Source organism: Stegostoma tigrinum, chromosome 22 (genome assembly GCF_030684315.1).
Source record: "Stegostoma tigrinum isolate sSteTig4 chromosome 22, sSteTig4.hap1, whole genome shotgun sequence".
Taxonomy (NCBI): Eukaryota; Metazoa; Chordata; class Chondrichthyes; order Orectolobiformes; family Stegostomatidae; genus Stegostoma; species Stegostoma tigrinum.
Window position 1 is genome coordinate 26,535,929 of NC_081375.1, and position 13,489 is coordinate 26,549,417.

Consider the following 13,489-nt stretch of genomic DNA (forward strand, 5'->3'; position numbering starts at 1 on the left):
TTATGTTACATGTTTTTCATGAGATCCTGACATTTCAAAGCTTTTTGCAATCAATGAAGTGTAATATAGGAAATGCAGCAGTCACCTTGTATTCAGCAAGCAGCAATGTGATAATGACCAGAAGACCTGTTTTTGTGATGTTGATTGAGGCATCAATCTTGGTCAGGCTACCAAAGATAACCCCCGTGTTCTTTCAACTGGTGCCATGAAATCTTTCATTTCCACATGCAATCAGGATCTTGGCTTAACATTTCAACCAATAGACAGTGCAGCACACCCCCATTACTGCACTGCACCCTCAGGCCAGAGTGCGGCTTGAACCTGGACTTTTGTGATCCAGAAGGCGTAAATGCATTTAAGGGGAAGCTAGATAGCTAAGTATGAAGGATAAAGGAATGGCGACATCTGCAAATGGGTGTGTTGTGAGAGGCGGCTGGATGGATGGCGGATGGAGAGTGAGGAGGCTGCAAAGGAGCCTCACCTTTTACTCGGTATCTCCATTCCAATTGTGTCTTGATCAAAGCAAGTAAAGGTGACGTTTATGAGCAATCAATTCAGCTGAAAAAGTTGGTGTGCCTTGTAATTGTTTGTTTCTTCGAAGTGTGCCATGATACTGAAAAGATTGTGAGTCTCAGTTTTATGCCAAACAAACAGTGTGGCTGCTGGAAAAAGGAGCTGATAGTTCTACCTGCAATAAAACATAAAATAAAAATTCTGTGAAAGAATAGTGGCAGATAAGCTTCCTTTTATTGCTTGTGTTTTCAGAGGTGCTTATTTCTCAACAGAGTGCATGTTTTATCCCAGGGTTTGTTTCAGGGATGGAAGGAAAGCAAGATTTGAAATGCATGAAAGACCCAGGCTCTGAACAGCTTGTTTTGAAAATGCAAGCTGCCCTTCCCCCTGTAGATAGCCACTTATCGAAGTATCTTTGGATCTGGCCCCCCAAGATAATGTTTTGGCATTGCTGATACATCCCAGTTGTCACTCTTCTGCACATCTTCCTTGTTCCTTATACTCTTTTTCTCTGCTGGCTGAGTTGCAGCTGCTTTTGTCTGTAATTTGACCAAACACCTAAGCTGGCAGGTTTTTGGCTTTTGCTGCCCACAGTAGGAAGGCGTACAGGGAAAGCTAAGCATGGAAAAATACTTAGGAAAGAAACGCAGGAAAGAGACGGTGAGTGTGCACTCTGCAGTGGAAATTTTGTTTGTCAAAGGTTTATTTTTCTCAGAGTTTGCAGGTTTGCTGGGTTGCTTACAGGTACCAATTTTCTTGTTAATAGGTCATTTATTTCTATCTGCATCCTGTAGGAGCAAATTACCGCAGAAGTTGGAATCAGTACTGAAAACAACAAATGCTGGAGATCACAGCAGGCCAGGCAGCATCCGTAAAGACAGAGCAAGATGAAGAGTTGTCCAGACTGGAAACATTATCTTGTTCTCTCTCCATGGACGCTGTTTGTCCTGTCATGATCTCCAGCATTGGTTGTTTTCAATCTATTTGTATCATGATGTGTTTCAAATTGGACTCCATTTCCTAGTTTTAGATCAAAAGGTGGCAATGTTTACTTATATTTCAAAAGCATTTGTTGCCTCTGATTCTTGAAAAATCAATACTTGTTTCAACAGTTCAACATAACAAAGCCAGGAAGATGTAGGTGCAGCAATTTGGAAAAGACTTGTTTCAAGTTCCTGTAGATATCATTGCTTAGCTGGTGTTAATTCAAATAAAAACATTTTTCCAAATCTTCCAAATTGTAAGCTGCCAACAATTTATCTGATGAGATTGTCTTTCAAACATTTCAGGGTTTGTTTTCACTTGTTTCTGGAGTCTGGTTTTATCCACGTAGTTTTAAATGACAATCAGAACAGCCATTGTATTCAAGAAAGGAATTCATAGAGGAGCAAGAAGATTATAATGTAACTGTACATTTTGCAGTCATGCAGAAGTCATATATATACATGCAGTAAACTGGACAAAGAAGTTCAATTCTGGCTAAAGGTGAAGAATTTGGTTCTTTATATTCCTCATTCACTTCTAGATGTTAATAATTAACTCCACATAGAATTGGGCATTCAGCCAAAAGCATAACACTGCATACAGCAGATCTAATTCAAGGTTCTATAATGATGAAACACTGAGTGCTAAATTGTGGATTTATTCCATATTTATACCAGTTTTTATTAATGTCAGATAAATGGTACTAATTTTCTGTAATTCATCCAGTAACAATGAACACTGAAGGTATATTTCAGTCTGTTGCCAGTTGCCGCTTGAATGTATTTAGTTCAGTTGAAGTTTTTCAGATATTCATTGCAATCTTCTGTATTGATACAAAGTGATTTCCTTTATTTATAACATCCCCCACCAATAGCCCTGACAGATGATCAATCTGATAAACAGATTACTGTCAGGAACTGAAGTCAATTGATTGATTGAAACCATGTTGTTCAGTGAAGATCTACTGTTTGATTGGTATTTCAGCCAACCTCCCTCTCTGTGGGCCCGAAACACTTTCTAAATGAATTAGGATGTGATGGCCCTGTGGCCTCTAAATGCAGAGCTGAAATGTAAATGTGTTCATTAAATGTTGAGTGAATCTTTTTACATTTTCTGAGAGCTGGGTTTTAAAAAATAATGCATTTTCTCTCCCATCATTATTGTAATTCCCTTCATGGTCTGTTCATATAAATTCTGCTCAATCTTATTCTACTAAAATAGCTGATTCCTGACCACTAATTGATTCTGCAGCTTTTCAAAATGTGTATCTTTTCTATCACATTCTACAATAGTGGTATAAAGCCGATTTTGAAAATGTCTTTGGTCAATGGTTGGTGTTGCTTTTGTTGTGATATGTCGATCAAATTATTTGAATTCTTGCCTTTCTTTTCCTTCCATTCTTTCTTGCCCTTTTTTCTAATACCCGCTTCCCCGCCATTATCAGACCTATTAATGGATCTCTCATATATTAGAGTTGATATTTTTCTGCACTTTCTCCATAGCTGTAACACTATATTCTGCATTTTAGCCTATTATCCTGATTTTCTCTAGTAAGGTATGATTTGTCTAGTTGGCATGCAAAATAATACTTTTCACTGTATTTTGAAAAATTAAATCTTTTCTTCCTTCTCTTTCAGCTCCTCTTTCACACAAACGTATGTTATGAGTGTGAATCGAAACTCTGGTGCAAGAATTAAAGATTTTTTTCAAAATGCATGCTATACATACATTTTTAACAACTAGATTTTCCTGTAAGCTTAAAAGTTTTGGAGCATGATTTTAAGAAGCGTACATCTCAGCATTTAGGCCAATCCATTTAAGCAACCCATTTCTTTTTCCAGCAAAAAAAATTCTGTTGCATATAGTCATTTTATAAGCCAAACACCCTTTTTGATTACAAAATGCTACATTTACATTAGTAATTGGCCTCAAGTTTTGTCAGCTTATATGTTTAAGCGGATGATAATGGTATGTTGTGAAGAAGACATGTGAGAGTTTAAAGATACCCCAACATGGAGCATATTGCATAAAGTGCCAACAGAACTGGAAATCAGAAACAAAAACAGAAATTGCTGGAAAAACTCCAGTTCATACGAAGGGCCACTGGACCTGAAACGTTAACTCTGATTTCTGTCCACATATGATGCCAGATCTGCTGATCTTTTCCAGCAATTTCTGCTTTTGTCATTGGTGGAGCATACTGTATCTAATCTGATGATTTTTGATACATTCTTCTCAACATCAGGACAGTGGCATGGTGAGTAACAAATACAAAATGAATGAAGTACAAAGATGCTGTCAAGCTAATAGTCAAGACATTTGCAGACTGAGACAATGATTGTTTAGCCTGAAGAAGATTCCCAGATCTAAATGCACCATGCAAGCAGGGACCAACCACTGTCCTGATGTTGAGAAGAATGTATCAAAAATCATCAGATTAGATCCATCCTCACCAGAAATGGATAAAACGCAGGCACATGTGCCAAATCAAACTCTGAATCCAGCAAAGGTAGACCAAGATTGTTCAGAGTGGCCTCGATGACGAAAACATTGGTTTCCAATGGTTCACCAGAAGCGGCAAACACACAAGCATTCACTAAATCAGATTAACAACTTGGATGAAACTGCTATGACTTTCGATATGCTCAGTGTGGTGCAGCGACATTCAAAAATAGTTCCAGCAACAAAACACAAATAAATAAGGTTCACTGTAGTACAAGCCTGCATCGACAACTGAAAAAAAAGTACAGCCTACAGCAATTCTCAAACATAAAACCAAGTAAAACATCAAGCTCCTTGCAGGTGTTTTTGTGCATGTTCATGACATTGGTTGAATGGAAAAGGGTGGAGTGAAGTTACTGATAAATAATGTGTGGAATATGCATCCAACTGATAGAGTGCAGAGAATGGATGTTGGACACAGCCAGATTACATATAACTAATGAGGTCAAGATGTGCTTGCAATGAAATAACACCCACATTACAGTGATAACAGGTGTTATGATCATAGTGAAAAGCACTGTCAATATACAACTTTCATCATTTAACACTCAAGACTTCCATAGACTAAAAGTGGTTCTAAAAAGGATGTTACTGAGCTAAAATAACTGCTGTGATCACCTGACCAGCCAGGCAATGCACATGTATCTCAAAACCGGCTGCCTCAGAGGTACCTTCTGAAACACAAGGTACTGAAAATTAATGAGGCTTCAAGAAATTCTCATCTCTTGTTCATACATGGATGGTAGACTCATACATTGAGAGACAAAAGTTGCCTAAAAGTGTCCAACTTGAAATGAAACAAAGACAGACACCAGACAGAATATCACAGCAGCCTTTGAGCTCAAATTGAGAGAAAACAACATGGGCTTGTAAAACCATAGGTACTGGAAGTTCTTCTTTCTTTCACTTTCACTCGCAGAAACCAGCACTGGTTAATCATTCACTGAGAACTCTCCACTGCAAACTTTGCCACTGAAACAGGACAGCAGCTGAATAGTTTTTTGATTTGATTTATTATTGTTGTATTATCTAGGTATAGTGAAAAGTTTTGTTTTGCATGCAGTACGGGTAGTTCGTGACATACTGGATACGTAATCAAATCAATATCAAATCGAATAGTTTCACTCGAGTCTTTTCAATGTTACAATCCCAGAGAAAGCACAAGATCTGTAATTGCATTTGCCTTTATCATCCTGTCTGTACTAGACACCATTCTTCCCACTCAAACTTCCCTTTATTATGTAATTACCTGCTTTATGTGTTTACCTTCCAAATCATATTTTCTTATTTTTTCAGGATAGTAGGTATTAAAACTGAACTCTTTTTCACTTGAGAAAGCCTAATAGTTGCCTTGTCTTCATTTTTGATGATTAACTAAGTTCAATCGAAGTGATGTGGCTGCATGCTTGTAAAGAAAAAAAAGATACAACTTCATGACCACCAAAGTGACTGAAGTTGTGATCCCCCCCTCACCAGTTGCAACACTGGACATGTAATATAAATAGTTCAACTTTTGCATGTGTGCTTCGACAACCATTCAAGGATCATGTTTGCACCTCATAGAAGAGGTGAATGGTTGACAAATGAGAAATCCTCACAAAGAGTGCCAATAAACACAGTATCCTGTTTGAAGTTTTGTGTGGTTTCATTATCAAATACTGGGATGATATTAGTGCATTAAGTTTCAATAATGTGTTCAAAAAATGCAGAATATCCAATTCAATGGATGAAAAGAAAATAAACTCATCAAAAGTGATCCAAAAGGGATCCTTATGATTATGCACAACCAAAGTGACTCAGAATGTTTCACTGAATGCTTTGGGTTGGATGCTGAAGACCATGAATTACCCATTTTTAAACTACTTTCCTTAGGTAAAATTTACTGTTTTGCAATTAATTTATTCAATAAACCATTTCATATTAATTTAATATATATTACTAATGTTATTTTTTTTCACATCTCAAAATTGTGACCACCAAGACCAGTAGTTCATGTTTTACACTCCACAAATAAATTGACCCTCATTTTAAAAGTATTTTTGGAGAGGGCAAAGATCGACTTATAAGCTATGATCTGCGGTAACGTCATAATGACATTTACAATTGCTTTCTCCAGTCACCTCTCTAGAACAGGAATAATTATAACACTTTTACTTCTAGAAGTAAAAGGTTGTGGAAAGTAGCTTCTAAGTATTAAAATGGAAAGAGAAATTCTAACATTTCAACAAAATTGGAACTTGATCCATAAAATGTGAACTGTCTGGTTTTGGAAATATCTGGTGAGACCTTGCCAATAATTCAGTTTTTAAGATTAGGTCTACGAATATTTTTCCCGATTGCTTATTTATCCTTCGTGTTGAATAAAAGTACAAGCTTGTTGAGGCCAGGCAATGTATTTAGTTTCTTGACACTATATACTACATAAGTACATGAAAAGAATTAGCTAAATTCAATATATAAGGAAAGGTTGGATAGGTTGGTATTTTTTCAACGGGACCATTGGAGGCTGAGAGATCTGATAGATGTTTATAAAATAATGAGAGGTAGAGATACAGTTGATGGTAATTATCTTTTCCTTAAGACGGGGAATTTCAAGACTAGGGGGTACATTTTTAAGGTGGGAGGAAAGCGTGTGGAATGAACTTCCTGTTGAAGTAGTGGATGTAGGTATAATTACAACGTTTAAAAGACATTTGCATGGATATATAAATAGGAAAGGTTTGGAGGGATATAGGCCAGGAGCAGCAGGTGGGACTAGTTTAGTTTGGGATTATGTTCAGCATGGACTGGTTGGACCAAAGGGTCTGTTTCCATGCTGTATGACTCTACGACATCGCCACCTTTTGCTGATACCACCAATATTTGGTCATTTGCTACCTTTCACAGAATTTCCCAAAATTTTTTCAAAGGTTTTTCTTCCCTAAAATAGGCAAAAATAATTAAACTGTGACCACAATGTAATCCCCTGGAATTTCACTTGAACAGCTTGGTTTTCAATTGCCTTCATTGACTATTGCTTCCCAGTGCCAAGTTTTTCTTTGTGTTTTACTGCTGCTTATTTATGTGATAATCATTTGTCATCGTGTCCTTTCGCTCATGTCAACTTTTATCTGTTGTGTTACCACCTTGAGACATTTTACTGCATTGCTGGTGCTGCTGTTTTTTTTAATGAATTCAGGTTACTAATAAAGTTTAGCTTCTTTCATCATACACCTTGCTATACTAAGCCTTAGTACCATGGCAATTTTGATACCATGTGTTGGCAAAGTACTTAGAAACATAGGAACCTGGAATAGACCATTCAGCCCATTGAACATGCTCTATCAATAAATTAGACCATCCCTGATCATCGACATCAATGCCATCATTGTATCACATGATGTCTATCGATTCCTGTCTTGAGCATGCTCAAATGTGGAGCTTCCACAGCCCCCTGGGTTAGAGAATTGCAAAAGTTTAAACCTTGTGGGTGAAAGATCTCCTTACTTTATCCCCTAGTTCCAGAATTACCAGCCAAGGGAAACATCTTATGTACATCCTCCTCCTATTTGCCAAATGTGGATACAGATTGTTTCTTGGTTATCTTATTAAACTATTTCTGACTGGAATTTTTTTGCACAGAGTGCAATTGTAGGCATAGCCTGTTAATTACTTCACTTGCTTTGCTCCACATTCTACTCCAAACAAGTTTTTAGTGGTGTTGTTAGATTTCTTTTGTACTGAGGATTGTTTTATTAGGATGTGCCAATTTGAAAGGATTATGAGGAAATTAAAATAGTTAGATTTAAACGGTTTTAAAAAAGGAAAACATAATGTTATAAAGTGGATGTTGACCCTCCCCTCCTAATAACTAAAACCGAAATGCCCAAAGAGGTGAGCCTCACCCTATAATCTGTCAAAAGAGCCCCCAATCTGTTATAAAGCCATTGTTAAATTAAAAGAAACCTCTGACACTCTCTTTATAATCAACAAATAACAATGTATTTATCTAACTCTAACAGTGAATGTACTAAATAAACTATTAACAAACCAAATAAATCCCTTCTAACTACTAATTATTCCCAAATAAAACAAAATTATTGCTGTTCCAATAAATACCAGTCCCACTTATATAACATAAAATTTAGTCTCAAAATTACAGCCAGGTTATGTATTCTGGAATGTGCTGTGTCTTCTCTGATGAATTATTTTGTCAGGAACATTAACTATTTGTGCCATAGGTACCTTTAATTTACATGGAGGTTGCTCTTAGGCTTGGAGAATTATGTGAGAGCCACTGATTCTTTCTTTTAGAACTGAGAACTGTTCTCTTGGCAGATGACAGTTGGCTCTTAACAATTTTCCAAAAGCCCTCACCTTTTAAATCCTTGATGACATAACTTTTTTACAATAACATTGGTCCTATTGTATGTTGTCAAAACCATCAGATTTAAATTTAAATGGTATCTGATGTCTAAGGGTCAGGTTTAAATTAATTGGCTAAATTCAAAAACCTGTTGTTTTGGTTAAAAATGCTGCTTTGCTTCATGTCAGTACAACCTTTTGATACCAATGTTTCAGTTCAGGTACTCTGTACACCTGCAAATTTACAGACATCCTTTTTGAATCTCTAAGCATAGAAAAAGCACATGATCTTAAAGGGACCACAGACGTCTTTCCCCATAGTATTTTACAAACACCAGATTCTGATGTCTTGCCTTCCAACCACAAGTACTCCACCCAACTGCGCAACAGTAAAAACTCTTATTGACTCCTCTGTTGCTCCTAAGAAATAAAAGCTGCACAGAATCGTGGAATCGCAGGAGTGTTACAGGCAGAAGGAGGCCATTCGGCCCATCATGCCTGTCCAAATTAGTGTCATGAGTTAGTGCCATTCTCCTGCCTTTTCCACATGCCTTTGCAGATTATGTGAAAAGAAGCGATCATTTAATACTCTCTTGACTGCCTGAATTGAAGCTACCTCCACCACAATCACTGCAATCCAGACCCAAGCTACTCATTGTGTGAAAAAGATTTTTTTTATTGATATACAACATCAGAGCGCTAACATGCTGTAGTTCAAAGTCTGGAAGGAAATGCACCCTTGTCCCTAGTTTTTGCCTATGTTTTGATATAGAAATTTTCCTATTTGTAATACGGTTTACTCAAAACCTAGGGAGGTAGATTTACAACACATTTTAAAAGCCATGTATGAGTTTGATAGTATTCAGCATTATTGATCCTACTTATTTACACTTCATTTTTTTTTCCTGAAGGAAACAGCAGTGTCTGATTTTTTTCTATCATTACAATTTTTAACTTTCATATTTCAGGGGATCAGTGATTTCTGCGTGGCTCCAGACAAGTTCATCATGAATATGACCCAGAATAAAATTAGTTCAGGTAAACTTCCACACTCTTCAAAAACAAAATGTATCTTTTCCCTTCCCGTTCCTTCCATCAAAGGTGGCAACTGATATGGGAAAACAGTTTTGCGAATCAGTCACTTTTTAATTCTGTTGCTTAAGTCATTCTACATGACCTGAGACAGTAAATGATAACTTTTCATCTGTGGGAACCAGGATGACGACCTATTCAAAGTTTCCTGGGTTTGTCCTGAAGGGTGGCTCTCCCAGATGTGGTCTTCCCTGGTTGCCGTTAGACCTCAATTTCTCCAGGGAGCAACAGAGATTCTGTGCATTCACAGTCCCAAGCCAGTGCGATACGTAAACACAATCAGCCACAAGGGAGAACTGGCTGTCACTATGCTCCAAGGATTGTCTAACTTTTAAGCAGGTGGCTGGTTGGGCTTGTGAGGATGTCACGTCTGACCATAGCGCCCACAGGCACAAGTCTGGGCTTCAGTGTGCCACGTTCCTGAGGAAGCAAGGTGCTCCAGGCAGATCAAGTAGTCAGGAGAGATCCAGCTTTTTTTTGGATGGGGGGTGGCGGAGGGCAGGGCAAGTAGATTTGTCACAGGCCCAAGAGAGATGGGGAGAGTCCAGAAAGTCCCAGGAGTGTGTCCAAGCAAGCCTGAAGAGGTGGGGTTGCTTCCAAGCAGGTTTGAGAGTTCTGGAGAGGGGATTCTGACCGTTCTGTGTGAGGAGGGAAATTGGACACTGCCACGTTCTGTGTTGGGCAGCAGCAAAGAATGTCTGAAAACAGCACGACCTTCAAGGTAGCAGGGGAGAGCTTTGACAGAGCAGAACTTGCAGTCTCAATAGGTCAGAGGAGGCAATATGTAAGTGAGGAGCTTTACATGGAAAACATTCTAAAAATTTGCAACCTTTAAGCTGAGCAGCTTATTTTGGGCTCTTTGACCTTGTAAATGTGATCTGCATTGTTGTCTGGAAGCTCCAGATCAAGGTTCCCCACGTTCCTTTGACCTCGCCAGACCTACCTTTGCCCCACTTCACTTTACTTCCCATCCAGCCAGACTCTCATTTGTCGAAGTTCTTCATCACTTTGATAACAGTGATTACAGGTTCATTTTTCTCATCAGTAAAACGAGTAGCAGTTTCCTCTCCAAACAAAGATTTCTCAGCCCTCAGTATGATCTCAGTGAATCTTTCCATATTTTCTTCATGGCCTCACGGTCTTTCCCAAAGCAAGATTGCCAGAAAGGACACAATATTACAACTGAAGCCAATCCAATAATTTGTGAACATGTAATCCCTGTTTGCTTTTATCTGCTCCACCATTATGTGTAAAACATAGGAGTCTGTATCTTTTATCAGTAGATTTGACAAATTGTCTTCCCAATTGTTTCAAATTCCATAGATTTGTGCACAGGCAGATAAATATGTCTGTTTGTCCTCTTCGTAATTTTGACAGTTCACCTGATTGTCTCAAATGTTATTCATATATGAGAAGGAAATCAAGCTAGAACTGTACACCATGGTGGTTCAGTGGTTAGCACTGTGCCAGGGACACAGGTTTGATTCTAGCTTCAGGTGTCTGTGTGGAGTTTGCACATTCTCCCCATTTCTGTGTGAGTTTTCTCTAGGTACTCCCATTTCCTCCCACAGTCAAAAAATGTGCAGGCTAGATGGATTGGCCATGCCAAGTTGCTCCATAGTGACGAATGATGTGCAGACTTGGTGGATTGGCTGTGGGAAATGCAGGGTCACAGTGAATGTAGGGCATCGGTCTGGGTGGGACATTCTTCAGAGAGTTGGTGTTGACTTGGTGGGCTGAATGCTCTGCTTTCATACTGAAGGGGTTCAATGAATAATAATGATATGAACATAGGTTGTTGAGCACATTGTCCTGTGTCTTTTTGGCAAATAAAATGAAACCCAAACAATTCATCCATTAGCCGAAACTGTAATTTTTAGATTTAGTTGTACATATGTCAAGAAACTGAATTCAAAGCAGTTGAATGTCCTAAAGAATGTACACATACAAGCACAGTTCCATCACATAATAGATGTTTTATTGTTGGGCTATGGGAGTTCGTCTAACTGATGTTTATTTGTTCTGATTACAGATGTAGTACATTACTACCTGTATTGCAGCCACAGCATAAGTAACCCATTTCAACAGGTTTGCAATATTTTACATTGACTCAATTTTTATGAAATAGATAAAATTAAGCAGTTATCTGTTCCAATCACAGAAGTGAAGACTGAGTTCAATATTTTATATGTCAATACATTTGAAAAGTAAAAGATGTGGGATAATAAGATGGTACCTTCAAGAAAGCTGGCATTGGTGTGATGGGCTGAACAGCCTGCTTTCCATATTGTAAGTTTCTGTTGTGCCAATTTCATTGGCAGTGGATTTGAAATGGTGAGGGATAAAGTGTATATACTGTGATACACAAGATATCATAATTATGTACAACAGGCTTTATGAGCCAAAAGATTTTTTTTCTGTCAATTCATGTTTATATTTGTTCAATTTGAAGCTTGATCTTTTGTGGAAAGAGGTTTAGTTTTCAATCATAAGCTATGTTGTTCACATGGAAACATGAAATAAAACATGTAAAACTAAAAACTGAACATGGACATGGAAATTAAAAGCAGAGAGTGATTTGTTTTAAAAAGTTCTGTTCAACTCAATCTTTTCCCCTTGTATAGACTCTTTCAAGTTTCCAACGATCTTTGACTGCCATGGATCGACAAATCCAGGGAATGACATACATTGCTGTGCCAGTTTTCCCAATGGCAAAGGTAGGTGATAAAATTCACACACACACACACACACACACACACACACACACACACACACACACACACACACACCTGCATGCTTCTCCCATATTGTCCACCCTGTTCTACTCTCACTGTCCAATTATAGCCAAAGCATTACCTACAATGGCTTCTCTTGCTATGTATATATAATTGCTTATGCTGTGTGGCTATGTCCACCTCTATACTATATCAGTGTTATGATTCTTGGGGTTCCTGAGCTGAAATAGGCTAATTGTGTGGATAGCTATATGAACCAAGGGCTTTTTCAATTTGCAGCATAGATTGCTTTTTTTTTTCTTAATGAACTAACTGAGCTACCGAGAAACTACATTGTCATTTCTAACACTGACAGATTGGAGCTCTTCTATATTTCTGTCCAAACTAAATCCTGTCATCCCTCCGAATGATCTCAGTAAATCTTGAGTAAAGCTAACTACAAAGACATGATATAGGAACTTATCAGAGTTGATTGGAAGGGAAGACAGTGGAGAAGCAATAGCAAGAGTGGATTCATACCAGAATTTCAAGTTGGGGGCAGATGTGAATGTAGTGGCCATTACTAAGGAGAAAGTGCTGGGGAAGCTGAAAGGTCTGAAGGTGGACATGACCTAAATTGGTACACGAATAGGAAGGCTTTAGAGGGATATGAGCCAAATTCTGGCAAATGGAATGAGATTAATTTAGGATATCCATTGGCATGGTTGAGTTGGACTGAAGGATCTGTTTCTGTGCTATACAGCTCTATAATTCTGTATACTGCTGAGGCCCTATAAAGCTGTAATGAGACGGTTTTGGGCCCTGTTTCTAAGGAAGGATGTGCTAACATTGAAGGGGGTCCAGAGGAGATTCACAAGAATGATCTTGAGATTGAAGGGCTTGTCATATAAGGAGTATTTGAGGACCGTGGGTCTGTACTCAATGGTGTGTCAATTGATGAGGTGGGGATCTCATTGAAATTTACGGAATACTGAGAGCCTTGTATATAATGGACATGGGGAAGATATTTTAACTAGTAGGAGAGACTCAGCCCTGAGTGCTCAACCTCGGAATTAAGAGATGATGCTTTCGAACTGAGATAGAAGCATTTCTTGTTTCATTGGGTGGTGAATCTATAGAACTCATTGCTGCAGAAGACTATCAAGGTCAAGTTGTTAAATATCTTAAACAGTGAGATAGATGGGTTCTTGGTTGGTAAGGGGATCAAGGATTATGCGGAAAAGACAGGAGAACAAAGTTGAGAAACCTATCAGCCATAATCAAATGATGGAGCAGACTGGATGGGCTGAATGGCCTAATTCCACACCTATATTTAAAGG

At 38.2% G+C, this 13,489-nt stretch overlaps 1 protein-coding gene across 1 annotated transcript in view; it reads left to right on the plus strand.

Annotated features, from left to right (window-relative positions):
* The window catches only part of ttyh2 (tweety family member 2), a 135,638-nt gene that overhangs the window by 98,044 nt on the left and 24,105 nt on the right, over nt 1-13,489 (plus strand). The window contains exons 7-9 of the mRNA XM_048555650.2: nt 9,312-9,381; nt 11,468-11,523; nt 12,060-12,152. Of these exons, the coding sequence (XP_048411607.2) occupies nt 9,312-9,381; nt 11,468-11,523; nt 12,060-12,152 (219 nt within the window). The remainder of the gene's footprint in view (nt 1-9,311; nt 9,382-11,467; nt 11,524-12,059; nt 12,153-13,489) is intronic.